At 41.3% G+C, this 27,551-nt stretch overlaps 1 protein-coding gene across 1 annotated transcript; it reads right to left on the bottom strand.

Annotated features, from left to right (window-relative positions):
* Positions 1-433: 433 nt before the first annotated feature.
* Positions 434-27,551, bottom strand: DHRS3 (dehydrogenase/reductase 3). Its single transcript, XM_075721602.1, has 6 exons — positions 27,342-27,551; positions 4,234-4,377; positions 3,858-3,977; positions 2,867-3,105; positions 1,718-1,843; positions 434-518 (listed from the first exon to the last, which is right to left on the bottom strand). The coding sequence occupies exons 1-6, from the start codon at positions 27,534-27,536 to the stop codon at positions 434-436; spliced, it is 909 nt and encodes a 302-aa protein (XP_075577717.1). The 5' UTR covers positions 27,537-27,551.

Genomic DNA, 27,551 nt, shown 5'->3' with positions numbered 1-27,551 from the left:
AGTATTTTTTAAGTTCCCCATTCAAAAAGCTGAAATGAAACCAGTAGCAGTTTGTAATTGCAGTTCCTCTGAAGAGAGGGGATAAAGTACGGGGTGTAACATGCTGCCTCTCAGTTGAGACAGCTTACAGACACTTTAGAAACAAAAATTACATCTTAAAACTATGAGTAGATTTAACAATTGAACTCTAAAGAATTAAACATCATATAAACATTTCACACTTTTCGTTTTTCTTTCCAAGGGTCCACAGCCTAGTCATTCAATCCTGTGCAAAGGTCATGTTACTATGGATATGACCTGCAAGAAATGTGTTGCCTCAGAGCAGTGCAAGTCACATGAACAGGCTAAAAGCCAAGACTGCTGATTCACAGTCTTGTCAGGATTTGCATGCTTGTGTTGGTTTCACTGAAGAACAGTCCTTGCACCATCAAGTCTATGTTCGTCCTTTAAAAGTGTTCATGCAGGTGTAGCTTCCAGAAAACTTGTGGATTTCTTCAAGTGCTGCCTGAGGGAGAATGCTGCAGGAGAAGGAGAAAGAAAATAAGCAGACCAGACAAACCTCTTAGTCTATTCTAATAAGAGGATGTCTAAGTATGCATTTATGTACACACATAGTTAAGTACACATACACTGAAGAATCAGCTAGTGAGCGCACAGACAAAACGTGTCAGTATCCTGCTGTGGGTAGGCCTAAAAGGAGAAAGTTGTATCAAGTCACTCTTTCTCTACAGAAATATTTATCCAAAAAGGTCTGTTAAAACTGTAACTTGGGAGATACCATCAGGTTTTAGTCCTCCCAAATATTGTGCAGAATCTTGCACTCTGAAATACACAAATTTAAACTTAGTTCTCTGGTTAACTTGCCACCTATTTGTGCTAGGCATGTGGCCTCCTTGCCATAAGGTATGGATATAGATAAAATTTCCTGACAGCTACTGTAATGGAAAATAAATGATTAATTCTTACAGTAAAGGAGAAGGGCATCAGCCCTTTTTCAGTCTGTAGAATTTCTGTGAACTTTTGAGAGTATCCCAAATTTTACATTCAGAGCAAAGCATTTATTGTGAAATACTTTCTTCTTGTTTGAAATGCAATATTGTAATTATTTTCCACAGAAATCTCATGGCCTTGTTTCAGTTCCTGAGTGAAGCAGGCTTTCCAAAGGCTTTAGTTCAAACTCTCATGGAAACACAATTTTAAATGTCCTTTCTCTTTAGTTCTTTCAGGATATGAAGTTACAGCTTGCTTTCCTCAGGGACTTTAAAATTCCTGTTCTAATCATACACAAAAATATTTTTCTTAGTAATTTCATTGCTTTAACACAAGCAATGCTGTCTAAATACAGCTGTGATGTACATACCTTATTGTAGAGAAATCCTGTACAATAAAAAGCCCGGAGTCCAAAGAGTGCATATGTTAATTGTTAAGAAATTTCCTAGATTTGTTCAGACAGTTCAGACCTCAGGAATCCAGACTTTGGGAGTGAAACTGGTTTCATAAAGGGGTTATACCCAGGGACAACATCTACGAAGGGAATCTCAGCAAGTTTTCTCCCTTTTGCTTCCATGACTGCCTTTCACGGGAAGGGATGAGCCAATCTGATCCTGGCTATCGTGTTATGGTCAAACTGAGGTTTGCCTTGGCGGACTGATGCAGAGGACTGTAAGCCAACCTTGCCTAACGGGCTAGGCTATTGCTGGGCAAAGGAGACATTTACCTTTTTAGGATGACAAGAACATGCATTGTCCATGGAAGGAGCAGGAGGGCTTGATTCATCTGAACGGCTTCTACTGTCCTCCTAGCCACTGTCTCTGGCTTGAGAGGAGGAAAAAGATTAGGGAACCTGAATAAATAAAGTAAAAAATAAAATAATTATTTGTTAACCAAACTCCTTCTTTAAGAGATCACTGTCCAAGTCCTGTTACTCACTAAGCTGTCACTGGTTACTGGCATTCAAACATGCCCCAAAGCAAGCTGGAAGGAGCAGAAAGTTCTAGTTCCAGCCAGAAAGCTGGAAAGCAGAAAGCTCAGTTCCAACCAGTACTATGGAGTTAGCTAAATGGTTAAGAATGTACATGTTGGTGCCTTTCGGGAGAAGTGGCAGAGTGTATTCAGAACCTTGATTCAGGGATTTTCTTAAACTGTATGCAAGCCAATACCAAAATGCTGTCTTTTTCCCCTTCCTCTCTGTTGCTCTTTGCTCGATTCAAATTCTTGACATGTGAAAGACAAGTATTTCCCCCATTGCTTTTAATACCAATCAGAAGGCTTTTCCCAGCTCCAGCAGTAGCCTGACACTGCATATTTTCTTGACTAAGAGAGCACAAACTATATTAATAGGTTATTTTGTCCATTGTAAAAGATTAATTTGGTCAGCTGTTAGTCTTTGAATTTAGCCTGTTCTCTTAGATAGCGGTAAAAAGGAGGTACTGATAGCCTTACTGCAGTAAGTGGCTGTCATTCCCTTCAGTGGGAAAGAATTAAGTATTTCAACGAATAAAGAAGGAATTTGTACTGTTCATTCTCAAGTAATTTGTAGGCTGCTCCTTTTGAATGACCTCAACTTTCAGATTGCCTCCCCTCCCTTTCTGGTGGTGGCATATGGCCCAAATACACTCAGGGAAAAATAGCTTTCAGCTTTCTCTGTAGAAGCAAATGTCTCACTCGGTACAGGCAGGCTGTATGAATATGCCAGCAAACTGAGGGAACCAGTCTGATGAGTCCCAGGTGGCCTAGAGTGACCCTGTGTTCCCAGGCAGCCAAATGAGACATCAAATTCTCTTAACTAAATGAAGCATTAATTAGGAGTGTATTCTGATGATTCATTTAAAATGAGCTGCTTTATTCTAGTTCCCCCCGGACTAACCTGATTCTCATGCCCTGAAACATCTCTGTGCTCGTGTGGAAGGGCAGCACTGTAGTGGCATTCACTCCAGGGCAGTCTAGCAGCCCCAAGGTCAGGCTCTCCATAAAGGCGAAGGACGAGGCTTTGGAGGTGCAGTAGTCAATGGCACCGGGGATGGCTGACAAGGCCAGGACAGAGTTCAGGCAAACAATGTGTCCATTCTGTAACTCCAGCATCCTTGGTAGGAATGCTTTGGTGGTCTGAAGAACAACAGAGTTTAAAAAAAAAAAAAAAAAAAAAAGTTTGCTTAGCAGAGATACAACAAAAACAATAGTTCCTGAAAAAAATAAGGTGACACAGAGACAACAAGGCAAACTGTGCTGTTCATTATGCTAGGAAAGGAGTGGAAGAGTACCTTGTTGCTTTGTCATTTTCTGCAAGATTCTAAACAGGCAAAGTCTGTGTAGAAACAAACCAAAATCTTTCCTAGCACATAAGTAAGCAGTGCCCACAGATAAAGGCCATGAACGGAATGCTTTGTATGTTTAAGAACTTCTTGTAGAGGATAAAGTCTTCAACAGAATGATGAAATCACAAGAAGTTCTTTTTTATTACTATTACCTAATTCAAAATGGAATGAGTTTCACACTAGCTTCCTTCCTTGAGCAGTATAGTCTCATGCTCCTCCGATGTTCCATGCACATCACTGTACAGAAAACTATCCTCTGTTTGCTCAGGTTTTCTCAAAAGAAATCAAATGTTTTACTGGAAATCACAGAATGGGGATACAAGAGCATCAAATATTGTGTTACTACTGGAAAAATTAAATTTTTTTAGACTGCTTTTCTCCAGCCTTTGCCCCTCACATTATTTTTTCTGTCTCCTTTTCATGTCAGACTAATTTTATGAAGCATCATTTAGAAAGACCTAGTAGCAGACAAGGGTTTACTGGCTGTAATCTGTTATTCTCATTCCCAATTCTGAATACATGTGATACAAGAGCTTATCTTACCCAGAACTGTCCCAGGGTGTTTATATGTTGTGATTTGAGCAGTGCATCATCATCGCTGTCCATCAGGCTCTTACCATGGACCACAGCAGCATTGTTCACCAGGATAGTGATATCACCCACCTGCAAAAAAAGCAAATGACTTGTTACAACTAATCTCTCTCCTCACGAATCAGCAGTCACCATTATATCTGAATATCTATTATTGCCTAAATACGTTATTATTTGCATAGCTTTTGACAGTCTTGCCTATAGGCCTTTGTAATCCTTCTGGGTCACTTCAAACAGGTAGCTAGACCTCGTACAACATAATCTGGATGGTCACCCTTCTTTTTTCCCAATTTGCAATTTCACAAACAGCATTTCCACAGACACTAACCTTTTCCCGCACAGCTTTGGCTTGCCGATAGACCTCCTCTCGATTTCCTACATCGCAAATGAAGTAATGGCATTCTGTCCCCATCATCCTGATTTCCTCTGTGGTCTCCTTCAGGCATTTCTCAGTTCGACCCCACAGGATGATCTGCAGCAAGAAACTTTTGTTAGAGTCAAACTGCTTCTGCTTCAAATCTAAAATAATTAAAACATGCTTCTAAGTTCAACAATTTGATGAACATCTTTGATGTCATTTCACTGCCAGCCCTGTTGCATTGTTTCATTTAAGACCAACAATGCTTTTCTATTACATGGGGATAGGACTTCAGTATCATGGTGGCAGCTGTATCCCACTGCTGATACTCTATTTACAGGTTCTTTACAAGCAACACAATAGCTAACACAAAAAATCAGATCTTTAGCCTAACATGACAAATAAATGAAACAGTGGCAAATTTTCTCTATCATGAAATTTCAAATCTATCCCTGCTTTTGCTATACACACAGAGAGAAAGACAAATTTATTCTAAAATCACAGACCTTCCTGTATATCTGGTATGTTACATACTTCTTGTTCTACACTTGGAGATAGTATCTGCTCTGCAGTAAAACACATTTTTTCAGCGTATCATATGTAACTATTTGCAATGCTGTTTGCAGGCTGGTGTCCTAGGTGCATTTCAAACAAGAGGTTCATCCTAATACAAACATTTAAAGTAAGAAATTTCAAGCATGAATTTATTTTGCAATTAATATATGCAAGATTTCACTTGCCACTCCATTTAACCCAGTAAAAATGATACAATACTTCCTGTACAAAGAACAATTCTGAGTATCATATAGGATGGATTTGCTATGTAATGAAGTCATAACCAGTGCAACCCCAGCTGTATTTCTACACCATCATGGAGGTCAGAAATAGAAATAACTTGAAAAGTTACCAGGTTCATTAGCTTTCATTGTGGGGCTTTATCCAGTATGATTTTTCCTAGTGAGACAACAATATTAGCCTCAAGTATGAGACGGCGGTTCCACCACTGTCTTTCAAACATTAATCTACGACTAAACAGATTTAACCAAAATGGGTTTTCCTAGTATATTACCTTATTTTCTATTTCTTTTAAGGCTACTGGAAGGAATACAATTTCATCTCTCTGTTACCTAAGACATCTATATATGAATCAGTCTATCCTTTTTGCTCTTCAAGCTAAGTCTTCTCAGCATTCAGCATGTTTTGAAAGGTGAGTCACTTGTCATCCCGCAAAAAATAAATTACTGAATGGAGTATGTTACTGAAATCAGCTGACTGCTCTGTGAGTCAAAACAGCAAGATCCAAACACAAGAGAAAGAAGAAAAGGTTGCTGTTAATAATGCAAAATTACTATTTAGTACTAAAACCCAAATGAGGACATTCACATAGTCAAATGCAGGTTTACTCTGATCAGGGGACTGGGAAAATGGGCTTTGAAAATGGAAACAGCTTTGTTGCTCTCAAAACGGTGCTGTTTCCAAGCAGTGGCCTTATCACCTGTGATCCAGGATCACAGTTGCTTCCCATAGTGCTGTGTATTGAGTGTGAATCTGACTGGTATATTGCTTTTTAATGGTTAAAAAAAAGCACACTTCAGCTTTAAAGATTTAATAATATTTGAGTTTTCCAAATGTTGAAAGAACAGAAAAGTCTAAATTATATCACTCAATTAACTTAGTAACAGCAAGATAAACGTAAAAATTTAGGACCTGCGGTATTCCCTCCCCACAACAAAGTTCCTGCAGAGAGCTTTAATATGCTTATTTTTAAGGACTAGTTAAGCTTATCTCATAACTGGTACTAAAACTAATCTCTGGCAGGGTCAAAGAGCTCTTCCAGTGCGACTAAGCAAGGCTAAAATGCAGAAGTACCTGGGTCTTCAACCATTTCCTAAATGAGTTAAATTTACAATTAATCCCATTTATAAGTCATTGGCGCATCTATGAACATAAACACACAGAGACTGATAGACTTATATTCTCAAAATCACCGAAGGACTAACGAGTTGGTTAACCAGAAACTTCAGAGCATGTATAAATGTGCCACTTCATGGGAAATCTTATCTCAGGGGAAGCAATTTTCAAGGAAGAAGCTGTGACCAGGCTTAAAAACTGTAAGAAAGCATATGGCTAAAAATGTGGGTTGTGTATTGGCCTGTCTTCGAAAGTCTCAGCACATCACCCTTGGCCATCAGGCTTTGGCATCTACACAAAGCTTGCAAAACTGATGGCTATTTACTCGCTTCTGAACTCAGAGCTAGACTGGCTATTTCTTATGCCTACTCTGCAGACTTGAAGGGAAATCAAGAACATGTGAGAAATTTCACAAGCTTTCAGGAAATATTTACAAAATATTGTTCAACTATAAGCGTACACACTTACTTGCGCTCTCTTTCACAACTTACATCTCTGTGGAAAGAGGAGAAAAAAACACTGCAAAATGTCAACTGTAAGCATCAAGTTTGATGCCTGCAGAGTTTGCATCAGCGTGAACTTCAACCTCTTAGCAGGATTGGATCAGCCAAATGCAGACACTAAAAAATTAACTGACAAGTTGAAGAGTGATGGAAGGTAGAAGAAGAGGAGAGAAAGAGAAATAAGGTGTCAGACAAGGGGAGCAAGGCAAGAAACTGACCTCACATACCTAGCACTCTAGGGTTTCACACTGCTATTGCAAAATAAAAAGTAGATCACTCACTCTTCACTTTAATCTGTTTCAAACATCCATACAGCCTCCTATTCCCAAGAGTTGCCACTGATGCATTGGATGTCAGGAAATATACATGGAAGAATAGTTAAGCAAAGGACGACCTGTCACAGGAACATCTGTCTGTGATGCAACTCTTGGACATAACATTTTTTATGCCCCAACAGTTACTTTGGGACCCTTAATATCCTACAGGCAAGTCTTGCAAGGTGACCCCATTAAAATCTGGGCCATCTGGGGAAGACAGAATTTGCTGGTTATCCTGCTGACAGCATTAACTTCAGTACTGATTTTTTTCCATGGGCAGTTTTCGTGTCCTTGATACTGTTCACACTCAGGTAAAGGCTTCAGCCTGCATAAGAGAAAAGCAGTAAATAAAAGACCATTCTTTCGTGAGAGGTGAAAGTTCCCTAACGACACAGTGGGAAGCGAGGTTTCCTGCCGTCATTTCTGCTACTTTTTGCAGATGGATAAAACTCAAAACTCAATACAATGTGCTTTTGGTCCAAATTCAAGCTTGACTGCTCCTACAAGTACGAGACTTTCAATTTCTCTCTTACCTCTGGCCAAGTTAAATTGGCACAGGCTTCCCTCTGGCCTCCTAGGATATCACATCTTACCGAGAGACAAGACTTGCAGTTGCCGCATTAGCCTCATAGTTGAGGCTTCTGTTGCTCCTGAGCTCTGTCTTTACAGAGGGCTCTGGCTTAGTGTTTCTGCGTAGGTAATACTTCTCTCTTCTTTTCTTGCTTGCAGCAGTTTCAGCAATGTTCTTCTAGGTCCTTACTCTACTCCTGCCTCCTGAGATTTCTACAAACCTACTCGTCGATCTTCTGCTCTCCTGAATTCACCTCCTTCTGCAGAATCTGCAATTTGACAATTTGCTGTTTGGCACTCATAAGGTTGTGTTATTTCTAACATTCTCACTAAACCATTCAACTAGGCAGCATGTTCTCAATGCTCCTGAACAGAAACTTTTGCTCACTGTTGAACGGAAGAGTGATTGTAGGCCTGGGCCTGTGTTTTTCCTTCTAAAGGCTGGCATAGTGCTGTGTTTTGGTTTTAGTATGAGAATAATGTTGATAACACACTGATGTTTAGTTGTTGCTAAGTACTGCTTACACCAGTCAAGGACTTCGCAGCTTCTCAGGCCCTGCCAGTGAGAAGCTGGGAGGGGGCACAGCCAGGCCAGCTGGCCCGAACTGGCCCAAGGGCTATTCCATACCATATGACATCGTGCTCAGTATAGAAACTGGGGGGAGCGGGCCAGGGAACCACTGCTCGGGAACTGGCTGGGCATTGGTCTGTGGGTGGTTGAGCAATTGCATTGTGCATCACTTATTTTGTATATATTAGTAGTAGTAGCAGTATTTTCCCTTCCTTTTTTGTCCTATTAAACTGTCTTTATCTCAACCACAAATTTTACTATTTTTTTTCTCCTTTTTTTTTTTTAATTCTCTTCCCCCATCCCACCGGGAAGGGGGGGAGTGAGCAAACGGCTGTGTGGTATTCAGCTGCCTGCTGGGTTAAACCACAACATGCAGTTTAGAAGCGGTCCCTTTTACTAGGATGCACAATTTCCAAAATGTAGACGTGGGTCTCAGAGTCTGGTCTGTGTCACCTTTCCTTTTTAAGTTTAATTCTAAATTGGCAGTAAGTATGTCCCAACTGGAGGCTAAGTCCTGGAGAGAATGACTCTTACAGACACAGAAGTTCCTGTCTGGGACAGAGGAAAATGCAGGGGAATAAAGGAGAGAAGAGACACGGCGTTCCTTGTTACACAGCCTGTCAGGATGTTGCACAGCCACCCATTCACGGTAATTTAATGGTGGATAGAGGAATATTTAATTTGTGTTTTGGAGAAGTTCTTGGACAGACAGTTTTCCGTCCTGGAAAGAATCCAGCCACTATTTCTTCTCCCCCTTCCTCTCTCGTCATCCTCTCCTGCCTGCCCCTCCCTACGCACTAGACACGCTCTCCTTTCAGAAAGTTACTGACCAGAAAATTGCGGAGGGCAGCGGCCCAGCAAGGCGGGTAATGCCGCCGGGCAGCCCCGCTCCTGGAGGCCTCCTGCCCCGTGCCTACCTCGGGGTGAGCCCAGGGTGGGCAGCCGGGGAGGCAGGTGGAATGCGAAAGCAATCGCTACGCTCCAGGCTGCTCGCCCGGGCGGCAGCAGGGCAGGAGTCTTTCTACCATCGGACACACGGAAGACTAGATTTATGATGACAGAGGAACTTAACACACCCTCCTCTTAATTAACTTTAAAGTAGGGAAGGGCTGTGACATCACAGCGTAGTGCAGATTTTCCCAGGATTTATTCAGAGCAGATTTTTGCAAAACAAACCTTATCTTAGATCTTCTCCCCTCTGGCAAGTCACAGCGCTCCTTATCTAGCCTTAGGAAAATCATTTCAGCTGGACTGGCAGGCTCAGGAGACGCTGCATCCTCCACTCCCAGAGGACTCGTTTAATCTGGACTTAATCTGCTAATGAGACATGCCCTGAGGTCGGAGGGGAGTCAAGAGGAAGGTTTTAGCTGCTGTTGTACTAAGGCAGGGCTTTCTGATAGAGGCCTGCGCTGGCTACTTGCCAAAAGCCCCAAACCCAACTGCAGGTTTAAATCATGGTTTTCACTGCAACACAAGTGTGTAAGAGTTGTGCTTTTGACCGCCACAAAATCAGATAAAGCCGCTATTTATATAAACTGGTCTAGATTGAAGCTGCTATTAACCACAACATACACACATGATCTATGCTTCCAGAGTCTTAAGTACATTATTGGTGCAGGAGATGAGGTTAGAGCTGATTTTACATCATTTACAAGGCTATTTAACTTGTTTGGTCCGATTTTATTGCTAGCACAATTCAAGAACAGCAGCAAAGGAATGTTGCCCTTTCGCATCGTCAGTTAATTTGGCACTGTGTCTTCAGCCAAGCTGCTGTGCTAGGCTTTATCCCTCCGGTGAGCTAGCCCAGCACTGGAAAGGTGTCCCACAACAAAAGCATTTCTGAGACCGAACGTGTGCCATTTCTTGACGCTCCCCTTGGACTATGTGGGTTTCATTTAGTACAGAATTGTTCACTCTTAGTCTTTTCCAACACAACGTGCGTAGTGATTAGCAGCTATAACTTCCATTCCAGAATTTTCTGCATTTTACTATTCACGAAGCAATTCTCTCTATCAATTTGAAGACACTGAAAGATTAAAGTGTTGAGGAGAGACATAAAGTGCCCTTCCTGCCTGATCTCATTATCGCTGCCTGCACGAATCAACCACAACTCCCCGCCGCAGATCGGCAGAGATAGGGAGTAGTTGGTAGGCCAGCACTTTTCATTCTCCCTTTCAACCTCCTTCCTAGTCCAGTGAAACAAAAGTTGCTCAGTTGGAATTGGTATCTGTAATTGCACAGACTGCTACCTTTGTTCAAACAGAGGGAGCCTTTCTGCACCCAACACTGAAAGTTCCTGCATACTTTTAGGAAGTACAACGTGTAGATAATCCACTGAAGTATGTCCGTCTTATCCCCATGTATTTACAAAGCCTGGTAGTACTAACTCACAGTTGGTCCTCGGAAGAAATGCATTCCAGTGTATGCCATAATCCTGGCAGAGTTTTGCATATCACGAGAACAGGAGGCTAAATCCTACAGCCTCCAAAGCGCTCATGTATTTTGCTTGTCAATGGCGTAAGGGTTTTCTCCTCCACCCCTTCCCCTCGCTTGCCCCCAGGGCAAAGCCAGGCAAGTTCTTTCAGGAGTTCTTCATGCGAGAGGCATGCTAAAGACAGATTACGGGAAGAGGGAAAGGTGTGGCCCTTCAGTGTGAAAAGCCAATCTTTGCTTTAGAAAGGAAAAAAGAACCTTTTGATGCCTGAAGTAGGTCAAAATACTTAACCCAGCCCCTTAGTGACACTTGTATAAAAGTAAGCAAACAAAGCAGGCCAGTGGCAAAATTTTCTCAATTCCCACAGTGGAAAGTGAATATCAAAGCTGCAAGGGGCAGGTATAAGAAAGATTACAGGTAAGCATGGGGGAATCAAGGGAGTAAGCCCATTTACCTATTTTACACACAAGCTTTTCTGGATTAGTATTTATAAGTTGTAAAGACATTAGTCTATAAGAATTTAATTTAAATTTAACCCTGCCGCCATGGTAAACACAAAGCACAGACTTTATTATAAACTGGTTTGAGTTAAGGCCGGGAGTAATATACAGTAATGAAATTAAAAGTTAGTTCTAAAAGAGACTTCAGAAGGAGACTAAAAGAGTGAATTCCAATTCCTTTAGTCTAGAGTCAGAACTTTCATTACTTTATATGTTGATTTAGCACTCAATGGGATTAACATTATTCACCTAAACAACCATCAATTCCAACTGTACCCCAGTCACCTTTTTTTTTTCCCCCTCTCTGAAGAAAACAAAACAGCACCTAAAAAGTCAGAGAAGTATGTAAATACCTGCCTCCTATTCAATAGAGGCCTTCCTTGGAGAGAAAATTTGTAATTTTCTGTCTGCATGCAGGCACTTAAGAGCAGCTCCCTCTCAAGAAGTGAACAAATGCCCACTGTTCTCACAGTCAGGACTATTTAAGGACAGGTGGCCCCATGCTGACTTTTTTTCCAGTGGTTTTTCCAATTGCTTTCGTCTGCAACATGAACTGCGACTCCAGACTGCCTTGGGAGCAACACTTTTCAGCTCTGCTGTACAGAACAGTTGAGGAAGGGGAAGGGTTAGGGTTGTTTGCAAGAAGAGGTCACGCAGGAGTCAGCCTTTACAATCCTATTAACGCTGGGACAGGGTCAAATGGAGTGCACGTTCCAACAAACGCACCAAGTGGCCACAAGCTGTCACCCGGCAAAGGTTCAGGGAAGCATTTGTGGGGGGAAAAAACGACAGATTTTTAATGCTGAATGTCTGCCACACCATGTGTTAGAGCCGGCCTCTGCTCCAGGGAGCCAAAGCACACAAAGAACTATCCAGCAATAAAATTCTCTGGCTGCAAAGCAGAACGAAGTGGCATATCTGGGGGTGGGGAGAGGGGTAAGTTTTTTCAAATGTATGTATTTGAGGTAAGGCTTTGTAGATGTCTACCAACAGAAATGCAATACTCCATCCTGTAAAAATAACTAGTGTGCTGCCACCTCCATTTGCTTGGCATGCCATCCCTATAATCCAGATCCATATAAAAATGTCCACAGAGATCTCAGGAAATAGTGGGGAGGGTAAATACGCAGGTGCAGAAAGCCCTTTTGTACTGCAAGCACAGCAGACAGGATGGAGGGACAAAAAGTCAGTAAATAACATTTCAAATGGGAAAAAAAAAAAAAATGACTGGATCTGCTTGACAAAAATGCCATGGTCTGACAGGGCATTTGAACGTAGTTGAAGGTTTGCTGTTTGCACGTTTTCCTTCTAAAATGCTGTATTAGTGTTTTTACTTACTGCACGCACCTCTCAGGGTAAAGAGTTCTTAACATGTGACAGGTTAAATATTCATGTAACATAGTTAAACATTTACTATGATAGAAAGTTATGTTGACACTGAACAGTGAGAGTGTTTCTGTAAAGCTGAAAACAAACAAAAGTTTAGATTACAAGGTAATGTTGGAAGTAAGAGACGTGAAATTAAAAACCTGACTGGGTGAAAGTAACTCCTAAAATTGCCTGGTTCAACCAACAGTTAACTGAAAAGTCTGCTACTTCTTAACTAACCAATTGGAAAAATCAGACCTAACATAAATTTATGGAAAAGAAGAATTAAAGAGCTACAAACTGGGTGCCAACAGAACTGGATTTTTTTTTTTATAGTTTGCCTTTATATTTCTGAGATGATTTCTGTAACAGAGTGCCTAATCTTGAAACGCTGAGTGGTTTTAACCTCTAGTGGAGAAGGCTGGCCCCTGCACCACCACCTCTTGAGACAGCACTGGGACGCCCAGAGCTAGTCCCCTGTGTAGCTTACAAAAGTATCAATTACGTTGGATTACCAGTTTAGAGTAAAAAAATTGTCAGCTTCAATTTATAACATCTTCAGCTTTGCTTTAAGCTAAATCATTATGAGTATTTCAGCAGCACTGTACTTATTTTGGGGAATATATACAATTCCACTACAAGCTCTATAAAAAATAATATATACAATTTTATCAATCAGATACTATACTTAAAAGGTAACTTAATGAGCCTTCTGATGCTGGACCGGTTCTGAACTTTGGCAGTAATCTACGATCACTGCTATGTGAACTGGATATGGCATTATAGTCCTGTTACCAGTCAAGGGGACTTTGCATTTTGCTGTACTGTCACATTAGCGGGATCCCAAAGTAAGGGGGACAAAACGGTAAATGCGTTAGAAGCTCCGATGAATGAGGAAAGCCACAAGGAACATTTGCAAGCCAGAGGAAGACACAGGCAGACTGACAACCCCAGCTCTTGTAGGAACATCACGGAAAAGGAAGACTAGGGGAAGCGTTTCAATTTGGTCAAGTGGAAGGAGACTTGCAACAAAAACAGACATGGAAACCTGAGGATGAATAACATTTCTAATGCTGTCATTATAAACTACCCTCCAGAAAGACCTAAAATATGCTCATCTATGCGCACAATAAGATGCAGCTCTTGACTGAAATAATAATTTCTCCCATGAGGCTACTGGAGACGTACTGGGAGTTAAAATAGCCCACATGAAACTCATATACAAACTGAATGCTAGCAACAGCTCCAGACAAGCTCCCCTACAAGCCTCCTTTCTTTGCCTCCAGAAAAATAGAATTGCTACCATTTTAAAATCATCTAAAAGCTGTCAAAAGGAGCTTTTCTTGTAAGTATTTTAGTCAAAGAAATAAGATACTGCTTAGAAGAAAGCTTCAATATTTAAATGTTTAACTGGTTTCCTATCTTTTTATGTACATTTCAAAATGGTTTTTTTAAATGGTAGCTGTTGCTATGCAACAGGGCAGAATTTCTAAAATCTATTCATCTGTTGTACAAATGACAGTTTTCAGGACATATTTAACTCTCTCAGCCTATTAAGTCAAAGGAGGAGCATGGGAATTGGAGAACTGTAAGCTCCCGGAGCATACATCCCCCAAAGGGGTACAGGGTGGCTAAAAAGGGTCGTTCACTGATTACACCATTTTTTTCAATGCACTGTTAAGATGAAGCAGCTACCCTGCTTCTAAAAAAATGTGAAAAAACAGCACAGCTCTAGTTAAATAAAACGGTATCTAAATGTAGAATCAAAACTGATCACCATTACTTTTATCCAGAAATGATCAAAGCAATTCTAACCAGATGATTAGAATACAATGATACTGACTTAAACTAGAGGGGCTGGTCAGGCAATCACAAATCAAGCTCTAGCATATGAAGAAGATATGCGGCAGTCGGATGCGACTGCCTATCACATGCACGCTTTTTAGGCTACTGCAATGCAAAGTGAAGTTAATTCACTTCACCATGAACATAAAATCAATTAAGCTGTCATAGAACATGAGATAAGCTTTACTTTCCAGTAAAACACACTATATAAAGTAACCTGGTCGGTAACTAAGATTTAGCTGAGGGGACAATAATATAATATTGAGGCACAATAATTCCTTAATGTGTTCAAAGTCCGTAACAAGCACAGCTACAGCTCTATGCCATAAGGGTTTTCTACCTACCAGTAGACTGCAGAGCACTGGGGATCTGTAAACTACTTCTATGAAGTGTGTGAAATTTAGCCCTAAAAACCAGGCCTATTTTCGCTTGACTCACATTCACTGTAGAACAATCTTTACTTCCGCTGAAAAATACTTATAGGTAGACAAAAAGACTAAAATAATTGAACTGAGATGATTTGCGGGAGTGCTGACTGACAGCAATCTCCATGTGCATCAGTGGGAAATCTGTAATGTGTTGTCATCGCTGAAATTGCACTTAGAAGCCTAAATCCTGATACAGATAATGCGACTTGGCCTAAATCTGTGACTCAAAAGCAAACCACAAGTATTTTAACTGTTTTTACTCATTTTAGTGGCTAAAGAAGCCATCCTGACTTCACGTATTGCAGAAGAATTCATCCCAGTTATACTGACTCCCTTTGGGATGGATCTTTTTTTCAATCTCTAACCAGCATTCTGATTATTTAGTTGCACTAACAGTTTCAACGACAACATGAAATACTGTTCTTGTAATATCATTTCAGTGGTTAAGAATGTTCTTTTCCCTTTTAACTCAGGAAGAGAAACTAAAATCACTTTAGGGAAGTAAGATGCTTTTCTCAATTTCTGATTTTGCAAAAATGCTGGACTGAAATAGGAGAATGACAGCGGTCAAACCCATCAGCATAGCACTTCCTCTAGGCGAGCAGTAAACAAGTGTGAGGATGGCATTAGGAGCTGGCTGACCCACTGATGAACTCCGGGCTGTAAAGGAGATGCAAGGTGCCGGATCACTACACACACGTTACCCCCACACATACACACACGTGTGCATATGCGCACACACCTCCTCACAGCACAAAAGGTGTCACAGAGCAAGCTGCAACAGTTGCACATCATCATCTAGGGAAAGGCAGCCCTGAAAACCCCTTTGACAGCTAAAGGTTTTGCTTTTAAAGAGGCAAACCTCTTGCTTCCATAAAGCACACATTCAAATGTAAACACAACACAGACAATAGTCTCTAAGGGGCCTGGATTAAAATCAAATAACAAGCAACACAAAGAACACTCTACAACATTGCACAATCAGCATATCTCAAAACCCCCAAATCAAACAACTCCGTTCAGCGAGACAGGACTCCCGTGTTTCCCAAGAGCCTTGGAAATGTTCTTACATCATTTCTGACAGCTCGCTGTGGCCAGAGCCAGCCCTGTTCTGTTACCACTTTGGGAAAGAAGTATTTGTACCAGCTGGATGTCTTTAATATTCTACTTGGAAGCATGACCTCTTCTCTTTAAGGCAGTAACTGAGTTTTGTCCTCACTGGTAAGGATTTTTTTCAGGAGGTAGGGCACAGGGAATTTGAGTTTGTAGTCAACATAAACCCAAGCTGCTGAAAGTAGACGTCAGGATTTCCCCATTCCCTCTCCAAACTACCACGGCCAAGTCTCGCCCAGCGAATGCACTGATCCGACCGACGAGGTGTCTCCGTTCACTACCAGCCAGGAGATTAAAATGACATATCTAAGACAAACGCTAATTTAATCTTCATGTGGAAAACATCTGATTGTCCACTGTTATTGTTGATCCATTCTTTTAAAGGGCACGGAAAGGTGAACTGTGCAGTGTCTTCACAACATCTCCCACTCCCACTAATTTATTAATTAAGTCTAGTATATTTGAGTTTTTTCTTCAGGTCCAGCACCCAGAGTTAAAAGATTATCTAACAACTTCTGCTTTCAGTTAAAGTGGTACAAGTTTGTCCACTCCTCTGATATGAAGAAAATCTTGAAAATGTAACTTGGCTGTACCCAGTGATTCAAAGAGCAAACAGAATGGAAAAACAATTATAATTACTTGAAATATCATCCTTTTAACTCCTGATTTCTTAACATAGGCCTAGCTATAGAGGAGACATTTGCTGCACAGTGAAGCTTCTAAGAAATGCTGAAGTAAGATTTTGTTCAGTGTCTTCAGTTTTCACTTTCTGATACAAGTCAGCACTTACAGAAACTTGGCTAGCAGTTTCAGTGTAGGACTTACAGGGAAAGAGGACATGTCTAGAAGACAAACACTACCTATCGGTCCGACTGCTGACCAAGAGAAGGAACACTGACTGAATGAGAAGGCAAGCTTGAACTCCATTTGCACCTATTTTAAAGGGTTGTTTCATTTAGATAAGGGATGAAACATATTAGGTGGGTCATACCAACTGCCACCCCACCTTTATATAGACTCTTTCTAACCCGTGGCTAAAAATATGTCGTACTACAGGATAATCACAGCCCAGAATCTTTCTAGGCATTGTTTTTATACCACCTCAAAATATGTATAAGTTTTAAGTTGTTTAAGTGTACTCAGAGGTACAACTGCCACTGTTTACATACCGAGAGCCAGATTTATCTCAGTCACACACGTAAAGCATAACTGATTTCAGCAGAGCTGCATCTGTGCTTTCAAACACTATTTTATTGCTCTAAGTGAAGCACTGACACATTTGCTCAGGCAGTATTAGACAACAGAAATCCCTATGTTAATCAAAACAAGTAAGCTCTGTAGCACTGTATTCAATAAATTGTAATTAAGAAGGTGGCAACATAAGGGTGGCTGTCCACAAAAACCTTTTGTAATTATGCACAGTTTATGGCTAAGCTAATAGGATGAACAATTTAAATTAGTTACAAACTCTGCCAAGGTACCCATCTATTCCCAAGTCTATTAATTAGAATCTATTTAATCCCCACTGGGATAAAGGTCAAACGACATGTATTTGACCCTTCCCTACTGGCGTCAGTGTTATCAGCCAATGGATCTGGCAGTGCCTGGGTCTGACTTGTTCGACTCTTCAGCATGTTGACATGATGCTTTGAAGAACAGAGTCTGGGCTCAGCTAAAAAGATCTCTCTAATTTCTGCTTTATATTCCTGATAAGCACACAGGTTTAAAAATTCCAGAGTTTGTTCTCTCTCGGTGGTCAGCTCTGAGGCTGTTGTTCTCTGCATTTAAGATTTTTCCTTTCCAGTCTCCTTTTCCTACACAATACCTTAAAGCAGCAATGGTATTCGATAGGTATCTTCAATTCAGTCCAGAAATCAAAGTGAAAAATGAACATTAAAAACTAACTGACATTTCTTAATGGATTTTAAAACAAACACTCAAATTCAGTAAGCATTAGCTGACATTTCCAAACTGTCCAGAAGGAAGGATACAGAACTTCTACACACTTGTCCAATGTTATGGGAAGGAAATAAAGAGAACTCTTTGTCTTTTTTTTTCTTCTGCCCATAGTTCCTGTAGAACTAACTGGATACTTCTGTGGAGTTCATCATCATCTATTTGTCCTAGTTCTGTTCTTGGAAAAATTGTCATAATACTTTCATACCTCTCAGGTTACCATAAGGCTAAGTTCCTGGTCTTGGCTATGGTAGTATGACATAAAATCAGCTAGGTACTAACTTTGTGTATGTTCACTTTGAATATTGCTCATCTGTTTGAGGAATGTAATTCAGAGTCTACTCAGAGCTTTCGAAGTTCCTCCTTCATATTTTTACTATCCACTGCATAGTATCACCCTGTCAAGACAGGTTTCCACAGCAGGGTAAAAAACAAAAAAAAAAAGGTGGGGGGGGAACCCAATCTTTGATTCCTTCTGAACTTTTTCGTTAGAATGCTTAGAAATGTATGCAGGGCTTATGGTCACTCTTAAAGCAAATTGCTGTGCCACACTAATTAGACGTTAGCTCAACAGCATGTTTAATTCATTTTATAATGCAGTAAAAACTACCTATATATGTCAGTGCTTCAGATGGAAACAGTTCTACAAATCTGAGACAACTTTTTCCTAGCCTGTGCCTGACTGATGACATAAATGCAACAAATACACAGCAGCACATTTACAAGTCACTGTAGGTGAGAAACCACACAAATAAAATAGGGATGAATCACTTCAGATAAGTAAGGTGAAACATCATAGACCAAAACCATCTTGTCAGCCATGAAATGCAGAAAAGCAGCCTTTTTCCTTTCTTTGGTACAAATAAGACTAAGATCACCGAATCACAGAATGGTTGAGGCTGGATGGGACCTCTGGAGGTCATCTGGTCCAACCCCCCGCTCAAGATCACGTACCTAGTCTACTGCTTTGAGCAGGTCAACTCTCATTTTGAATTGCACTGCCTCCTCTTCAAGCTTTCCAGATCTAAGCTTCTGTATTCACTTTCAAGGCCGCTATCCCCGTGTTGCTGATCACCTTTCATTTAGCATCAGAGCTCCCACTGCAGCCTTTACCTCCCAGCATTAATTTTTCAGACAACCTTTGTGTTTTCTGCCACACCGTCTGCAACGCTGTAAACATTCCCCAAAACTCTTGTTACTCTTCAGATCCCATCTTAACACCTCTGTTGCTGTGATGCCTTTCCAAAACCTTAAAAATGGCTAAATGAGTGGTGCTGAAATCACTTGCTTTACAATCCCCATCAGTACCGACTTCTGTGTTTGTATTCAGCTCTTGCCTTTTGTTCTATATCTACATTGTAGGCATTGTCTTCTGTTGTCCGTATACAGCACATTTAGCACCTTTACGCTAAATTATTTCTGGTGCATGAGTGGGTTTCTGAGACACTACAACAACATTAATATATAACCTCATCTTTAAAACTTACCTCAACATTTCTTACAGCATTGATGCAGTCCTTATATTTTGTGGGAAGCCTCATTTAACTATCCTGATGCCAGTCCTTAAGCATTTTAAAACGTGCTGGATTTCAGTGTGCCAACACAGTACAGTCTCACTGGGACAATATTTTCACATGACATCACTGTATCCTGATGTGAGATGATAAGCCTGTTACTCTGCAAGTTCCACTTCTTGTTAACATTATTTATTCTCTTTACAACATACTCAGTAACAAAAGACAGGTATGTTCTAAATTATGAGCTAAAATAGCTCCAGCCGGAATGCTGCTTCACAGACATCAACAGATCCGATATCTGATAAATTCTGGCTGTGCTTGCCAACCAGAGACACTTATTCAGCATGTTATTCAAACTGCTGGCCTTGGCTCTAGCACACGTAACAGGCTTAATGCCATCTAAGCCTGGGACTTGAAACCAGGGTTCTTCTGCCCATCCTTAAATTCAATCAACAAGGAAGTGAGCTGCCAACAGGAAGCCATTAAATCAAGTTGCTGTCAGTACATAACCTTTATAGAAAGAAAGCCTTTCTAGACCATAAGGCAACTCAATAAAATCTATTTCCTCATAGTTTACCAAAAGTTCCAAATTAATGTATTACTTTGCATGACATGGAAAAACATTCACTCCCCAACCTTTTCACGTACTTCTGGTTACTGGTAAGTTATGACACGCTCTAATAGTTCGCTGTAAGATTAAGTGCTTAAATTTAAAGAAGATTAAAGTAACCTTCATTAAAAATATGCCTGAAACTGTTCAGTTCCTATGGGTTTTTTTTTCTCCCAACCACACACACAACAGGAGAGTTTAATTACCTAGAACCTGATATTTGCACTATGGGTAAATATTCTCATTATACTAAAATATCTACAACATGGAAAATGCAAAATTTCCTTTTAGATTACATTATCTTTTTCACTTTGAGACATGTCAGATTGCCGTTTCAAAATGGCTAGTTACTTATTTGCATTGCTAAATTACTACAGAGAAATCCACTAGATACACGGACTGCATGTCATTCTGGTATCTCCACAGGGCATGAAAAGCATTCAGTACGTGGACAGATGCTCTCTTGACAACATTGTCTTAGTACTGGAATCTAAAAATATGTATGTAAATTTTACACTGAGCCTTTTTAAAATTATTATACACCAGGCCAACTCAACATCTGTTTGTGCAGTACATTTGCATACTGCATTTGCATTGGGTAAAGTACATCAGGACTGTGTCCATTTCTTTTATAAACATCACTTTAAAGGCTTTATAATTTCATTGTTAGATCACAGTGCCTGTTAAAAACCAAGTACATGGTGATTAATCACATTCTGTGGAAAACCAGTTCCTCTCAGCTCTGAAATTATGTAGTTTTAAATCAGCTCTTTTCCTTAGATCGGAACTAATCTCCTCTGGGGTGCCCAGATCAGGTCTATTCATGTTCTGAACTCAGAGTGAATTGCAAGATACATGTCAGAAATCAGTAATTACTCGCAGAATAAAAGTGTCTTCTTGATGACTGGCCCAGCCGCAGTGGATTTAAAAACTGACAGACAGCAAGCAGAAGGACTTCCTCAGTTTACTTCAGGTGTGCTATCTCATCCCTTCCCCACTCCTCCAGCACATTATCAGAAATTATACACCTTTGTACATGACAAAATAAAAGTTTTCAGGTTTGGAACACTACAGCCCATCTGGATGGAACTCCGTGGCAGATTAAAATTCCTGCATCTTAAGAATTTGAGGTAGGTTCTTCTCTAGGCAAGAGCTCACTCTCAAATAGAGTTTAGTAAGAGTATTCTACAGGTTCTGAAAGTGAAATCGGAGAGGAATGTTTGAGAATTACCGATGTTTTAAAAGACATTTTAGATTAAGAACTCTTACTGAAATCCCTGTGAGATACTAATAGCTTTTGTCCTACACCTTAAAAAAGGCCTCAGCTCTGAATGACTTTTAGCATCAGTCTCAGTATTTTGCCCTCACTTCAGGAGATTAGTATTAATTTCATTCCCAGCTCTAGTCACAATGCAGTTAATCTTTTATCATAATGCATTGGTATATGGTATAAAGATGTTTTTAAAAGGTATACACTAATTCAAATGAGGACAATAATACGTCAACATGATTCATAAAGAATAAAGTGAAATATTCGTAGAAATACAGATGCAGTTTGTGTAGATAATGTGGGAGGAGCATGCCATTGTAGAAACTCATTTCAGAACTTGCCAAATTTTCCATTACTGGGAATTCAAGGCTAAATTCTAAGACCTGACACCATTTTTTACGTAACCTCTCTGCAATACTCTCATCCTAAACAGAATTTATAGTCTAAAAACCTCACTCAGCTAAAACTCTCCAATTATACAAGGCTCTCAAGCACCTGCAATTCCTCTGAGGTTTTTGGTTCTGTTGAATGCAGTGGAACACTAAGGGAAACCAGCTCCAGGTTTCAGCAGCAGTGCGGGCTTGCACAGCTCTCATCCCTTCCTCAGTGCTCCTTCCTCCACTGACTTCTTATTACCATCCCAATTATAATTGAACTGAAAGAGGATAGCATACTCAAATGACAAGGTATATTCCTAAATAAAGACATTAAGGCCTGACTTTGAAAAGGTTTTGAAAGTAAATACAGAAAGAACAGTTGAGATTTCAGGATTTTTTTTTTTTTTTTGGTAGCCTGAACAAAGTCAGGAGTGATATAAGCAAAATACAAACCAAAAAAAGAAGAAAATCACTGATCAGTTTTCAAAGCGAAAGTTTTCAAGTAGTGCGTTCAGAATCTTTGTTCACTATCCCAAAACAATCACTGTATTACTCCATTTGTGGCATTCTACAGCTGCCCGTCATGTTGCCATCCTGTTAAAAGTACCTTGCAGACTTGCAGACATAATTGTCTAGACTCCGGTGCTGACAGAGCGAGGTCATGGCTATCAAGAGGTACATTCCATGCAAGAGCGAAGTTTCCGTTTCTTGTTTTTGTTGGTGATACTAGCTCCTTGCCATCTAGTAGAGGGCTCTTGTCTGTCCTGATATTCCAGACTGCTTACCTCACCGGCTGCACAAGCATGCAAACCCTTTGAGTCGCACAGTCTCCTGCAATACAGGAAGTGAACGTCCGGAGGACAAAACAGTGAAAGGGGAGATCTTTCAGTGCATTTATGAGGTCATTTCTTGCACAGTGATGAATGTGAAGAACTCTCAACAAGGTTAATAGGAATTGTTCAACTCTTCTCTGCAGTACTGTCACACTGACACAAGGCCAGGGCTGCCCCTAACCCGTTTGGTATTCTGGAGATATCTCTCATGCCAAAACACCCCTGATTCCCTAGAAGGCCACTTGTTCATTCATCAATAGCTACAGTTACCAAAAAGGTAAACATATCACAGCTGGAGAGGGTGAAAAAAAAAAGCAAAATAGGAGGACAAAATATACATACTTTGAAAGACACTGAGATCACAGAAATGATCACAAAGGAACAACAGAGAAGCACTGCTGTATAAGATCCCTTGTAGATATGCTACTCAAGATCCATACTGCTGATTTCTGAGCCCAGAGCACCCAGTGTAAATAAAAAACCTAATGAAAATCAATGGCTTTTGACCAGTCTCCCAACAGGAAAGGCCTAAGAAACTCTTCCAAAGTCACTTCAGATAACCTTGAATACTAAAATACATACTAAAGTTGGGGAATCTGTTTGTATCCTATAATTATAACTTTTTCAGTTACTTTTATTAGGTGTTGGTGACATTTAATAATCCAGAACGCTTGAGAACCAAGCATCTCTTTCCTGTTCAATCAGACCCCAGATTAAATAATCCATGAACAAAGTTACAATTACAAGAAAAATTTTTAGACATCAAGGAAATGCTCTAAAACAAAACCTAACAAACAGCAAGACATACAAATGACATACAAAAGACATACGAATCAACACTTGATCACTGGAGACCATCAAAACCAGGGCTGACAACTCTCTGGCAAGGGCACTATAATAGAAAATGCTGTAGGAAAAACAAATGGCTTAGAGGAAACCAGAAACATTTTCCAACTCTAACCACCAGTGAATGAACCCATTCAGCCCCTACATCCCCCTGACTACTCACATCTGCAGAGGGCTGTTCTTCCACACAAGAAATACTGTTCAAAGGGGCCAGTCTTCCCAATATTAGCTCAATGATACAGTACCTTCTTTGCAAAACACCATTAGGCTTTGGAAGTGGATTTTTATTTCATAGGCATTAAATCATAAACTCGTAAAAATATCTCCTCCTCCCTTTTCATTAACACAAATATACTCCGCTGTTTTGGCTAACCACAGAATATCAAAAGCTAAAGAGCCTTAACAAAGCTACCAGTGTGTGAGACTGAGACAGAGGTGATGCTCTGTGGGTCAAATACTTTTAAGGTGTAGTCAAAATTCTTGAGTTAAAGCCAACAACAGTGAAAATTTTGAATTTTGCAAGCAACCAAAAAAGGAACTGAAAGCAAAAAAGTACGTTTCTCCAGCAATTCAGCAGCAGCAAAGTGACTCCTCAGCTGGCCCTTCTGAATCTGGACACATCTCTGGGGAACAGCATGAAAGTTGAATTACAATACTCGAGTACTTCCGGAGAAAATTCAGTGCTATTCATCCCTCATAATAACACAAACATGTCCCGTGTCATCTGTTAAACCACTCTTTCTCTGCATACAGCAAATTTACATGCTTCTGTTGTTTTCCAGAAGTGCTACAGAAAGTATTTAAATATACACCACCTCCCATGGCCGAGTAGTTTTTGAAAACTACCCGAAAGTAAAAATGGAGTATGGATCCTTTGACCTCTTATTATACACCTGAACAGGGATGATCTAATGGTTAAAGTCTCTCTTTACCTAAAAATCACTGGTAGTCTTAATTGAAAAAACTAGAAGATACACACTTCTGTAACTGAAAATACAACTGACACCGCTTTGTCCCCTTATTGGCCATTTCATCAAAGGCTAATGAACAGCCATGAGAAAAGAAACATCATCTTAGAAGGAAATGTCTCCTAGACATGTATCTGTCCAAGTCATATCTGAGGCACAATGGCAGAGCAATGGACTTAAAAGAACAGGGGTAGAGAATGGGAATCAGGATGGATGTTCATGATCATGCCCAAGAGACTTCCATTCCTTTGGATTGAAGATTTCAGTCTCCGTGCTCATCTACCAAGCAGAAGACACTGTATTTCCATTTGCATAAGCCCTTTCTTGATTTATTTCTCGCCATCTTCATGGCTTTAAATGCAAGGTCAAATTTTACGGTAAAAAAGTTGCAGATGTGACAATTCATAATCCTAGTGAGATACAACACTTGTCATCTTAGGTGAAAACTGCTCAGATATATCTCATTTGTGATTAACGAAACCAGCCTCTGAATAGAGTGTAAGATGAAATCCAATCCAGTCTAATTATCAGAGGAAATTTCATATGCTAACAGTCTCAACTAACCTATCTTTCAGAAGATTCTAATCTCAAAAATATGGTTATATATCGCCGCCTACCTCTAAAACTCCGCCACTATGTCTGTGTGCGCAAGCGCTGTGATGACTGTTTCAAGATATACTGCACACCCACTATTAGAATCCAAATCTGTACGGTACTGTTTCCGTTCACCTCTATGTAACACTGTGCTTGGCCTCAGAATTTCACGCCTTTGGTGGAAGTGTTTTTCTAAACTTGGAAGATTGCGACTACACCATCTGATAATCAGAATCTGTTATAAATTATTAATTATGAACAACAATTCAGGTTTTGCATATACCTGTAAAACAGTTAACTGTGTAAGAAGACAACAGAAAAATAGAATAGTTAATTTTCACAAGCCTTATTGAAAGATGACTTGCTAGCCACTTCAAGTCTTTTTTGTTTCCTTTTGATTGTCTAAGGCAAAGCCTAAAATCGAAAAGTAGTGCCAAACAGAGGTCTTGCATTCTACATGGAAACTGCATTAAATTCATAAAGTTAGGGTTGAGCACAGAAGGCAGGAAAGCAATGAAATCCCAGAGCAAAGGGAACGGAAACTACCATGTCTAGGTAAAATAGTCATTAAAACGTTAAGGAAGAAAAGGATAAGCCTACTTCAGTGTTGCACAGAAAACGTGCCACTACCAAAGGCAGAAAGGCAGTGCCACTACCAGAGAGGATCAAAACTTGTTGTGTGCCGTATTTGGCTTACTGGATAGCCATGACATAACTGAAGGGAGAATCTAAGTCAAATTCAGTAAAGGCAAAAACTGAAACACCCTGGTGACAGACATGAAAAAACCCCATAAGGCAAAAACCCCCAAAGTTCTGAGCAACAACTAGGAACCGCACAGCATTTCACAACATCATATGAAGCAAGTACAAAGGTTCCCAACAATTGTTCTCATTCATCCTCTCCTTCTAAGATACAGAGATTTTATAGGCAAGATGTACACATGAACTACAGTCTATATCTGTTTACAGTAATTTCACCCGCAGCTCTGTATCTTAAATAGCTCCCTCTCCTTTTGGCCCATGTCACCTGGCTCATTAGGACTGCCTGCCATTGTTCAGCTTCTAGCTGAACTGCAGCTAAGCAGCCCTTGAATTAGCTGTAGAAATGGTGGTACTTTAATAGCAGAGCTTAGCATAGCAACCAGCCGGCCTAAATAAATAAATAATGAAGCATGGTGTTCTAACAGATAATATAAATACACTTCCAGCAAATTGCTTGGGTCCAAAGGTCAGTCAACTTGTTTGCTCTGCCTCTGAGAATTTGTAAATCTCAACATGATGTTTAAACACAAGCATATACAAACATCAAAGTTCAATGCTGACATATTTTACACCTCGAAGTTGTGTGCCAGAATAGCTCTATACCACACATAGAAAACCGTAGTGCATGTGTAAGGAAGTGACAAAACGCTATCCCAAACTAAATGCAAATTTTTCTTTAAATATCCTCTCATTCTGTATTTTTCGTCGTCTTTATTCTCTGTTTACTCTCATTCATCCTCTCTCACACAGAGAAGTATTTATGCAGCTGTCTAATTTCACAATTCCTCCCTTTCATTACCCATAAAGGGGGAGATGGAACTTGAAATGTCAAGCCTCTTTCAGGGTGCGTGCGGGTTCTGTATTCCCGATTGATTCACGCAGATGGAGACACCTGTACTTACGAAAACACAAAGTTTCGAGGTAAACTACCAGCTCCTGAGCTAGAGAACGGGCACACCAGCTGCACCGGCATTTCTAGGCTGCTGTGCAGCCACACCAGTCTCTCAGCCTCCCTCCCTCTCCCTCTTTCCTAAAGGAAAACGTGCAGTCTCACAGCTCCTACTCATGTCGTGCTTCCCCTCCTTGCTAGGGTCTCATTCATCTTGCCTTTGAACAGCTCTGGGCTGGCAAAAAGCAAAATACGAGGGACTTCCGAACGCACAAGAAATTCCTTCTGCAAATGGCAAACCATGGGGGTGAAACCGGAGTCTCGCCCCCACCTTCCCGAGGATGCGTTATCAGGCCGGCGAGGCAGAGCCCTCCCGCACGCACCCGCGGCCCCTTCCCGAGCCAAGCCCCTCTCCCTGGGCCGCCACGCGTGGCGGCGGCAGCCCGGCCGTGCCCAGGGCGAGCGGAAGGTGCGGCCAGCCCCGGGGCTGGGGCCGGCAGCCGGCAGCCCCCCTCCGCCGGCCCCCGGCCCCGCAACCCGGCATGCCGGCGGGCACCCGCTCCGCTCCCTGCCGCAGGAAACGTGGGCTGGATGGAGCGAAGCCCTCTCCTTTGTCGGCGGAGCAAGCAGCAGCGGCCCCTCTCACCTTCGCCTTCTCTATGGCGGGAGACAGGCTGCGGGCAAGGAGCGGGCAACTTCTGCAACGCGAGTCAAGGCGACGGCTCCGCGCGCCAGGGCTTTGCAGAACCGGCGCCCCTGCTCCGCTCTCGCCTCTGCCGAGAGACCCCATGCATCCCACCTCCAGGCGAGCGAAAAGGCTTCCACGCCTCCGAGCCGGAGGCCTCCCCAGGGGAGCAGCAGGTGGGGGCTCCCCCCCGCCGCCCGCCCGTGCTCACCTTCGGGGCTCCGCGGCTAGCGAACTCCCTGGCCAGGTGGCGGCCGATGCCTCTGCCCCCGCCGGTGATGAGCACGGTCTCCCCGGCCAGGTCCCGCAGCTTGGGCGGCAGCACCGCGCACACGGCAGCTTTCACCACCAAATAAACCATCTGCACCGGGAAAAGCAGCAAAGCGCCCAGCCGCTTCCAAATCATCCTCTTGTTCCAGGC

The sequence above is a fragment of the Pelecanus crispus genome, chromosome 15 (genome assembly GCF_030463565.1).
Source record: "Pelecanus crispus isolate bPelCri1 chromosome 15, bPelCri1.pri, whole genome shotgun sequence".
NCBI classification, from domain to species: Eukaryota; Metazoa; Chordata; class Aves; order Pelecaniformes; family Pelecanidae; genus Pelecanus; species Pelecanus crispus.
The sequence above is the reverse complement of the archived record's forward strand: the minus strand, read 5'-3'. Positions and strand labels throughout refer to the sequence as shown.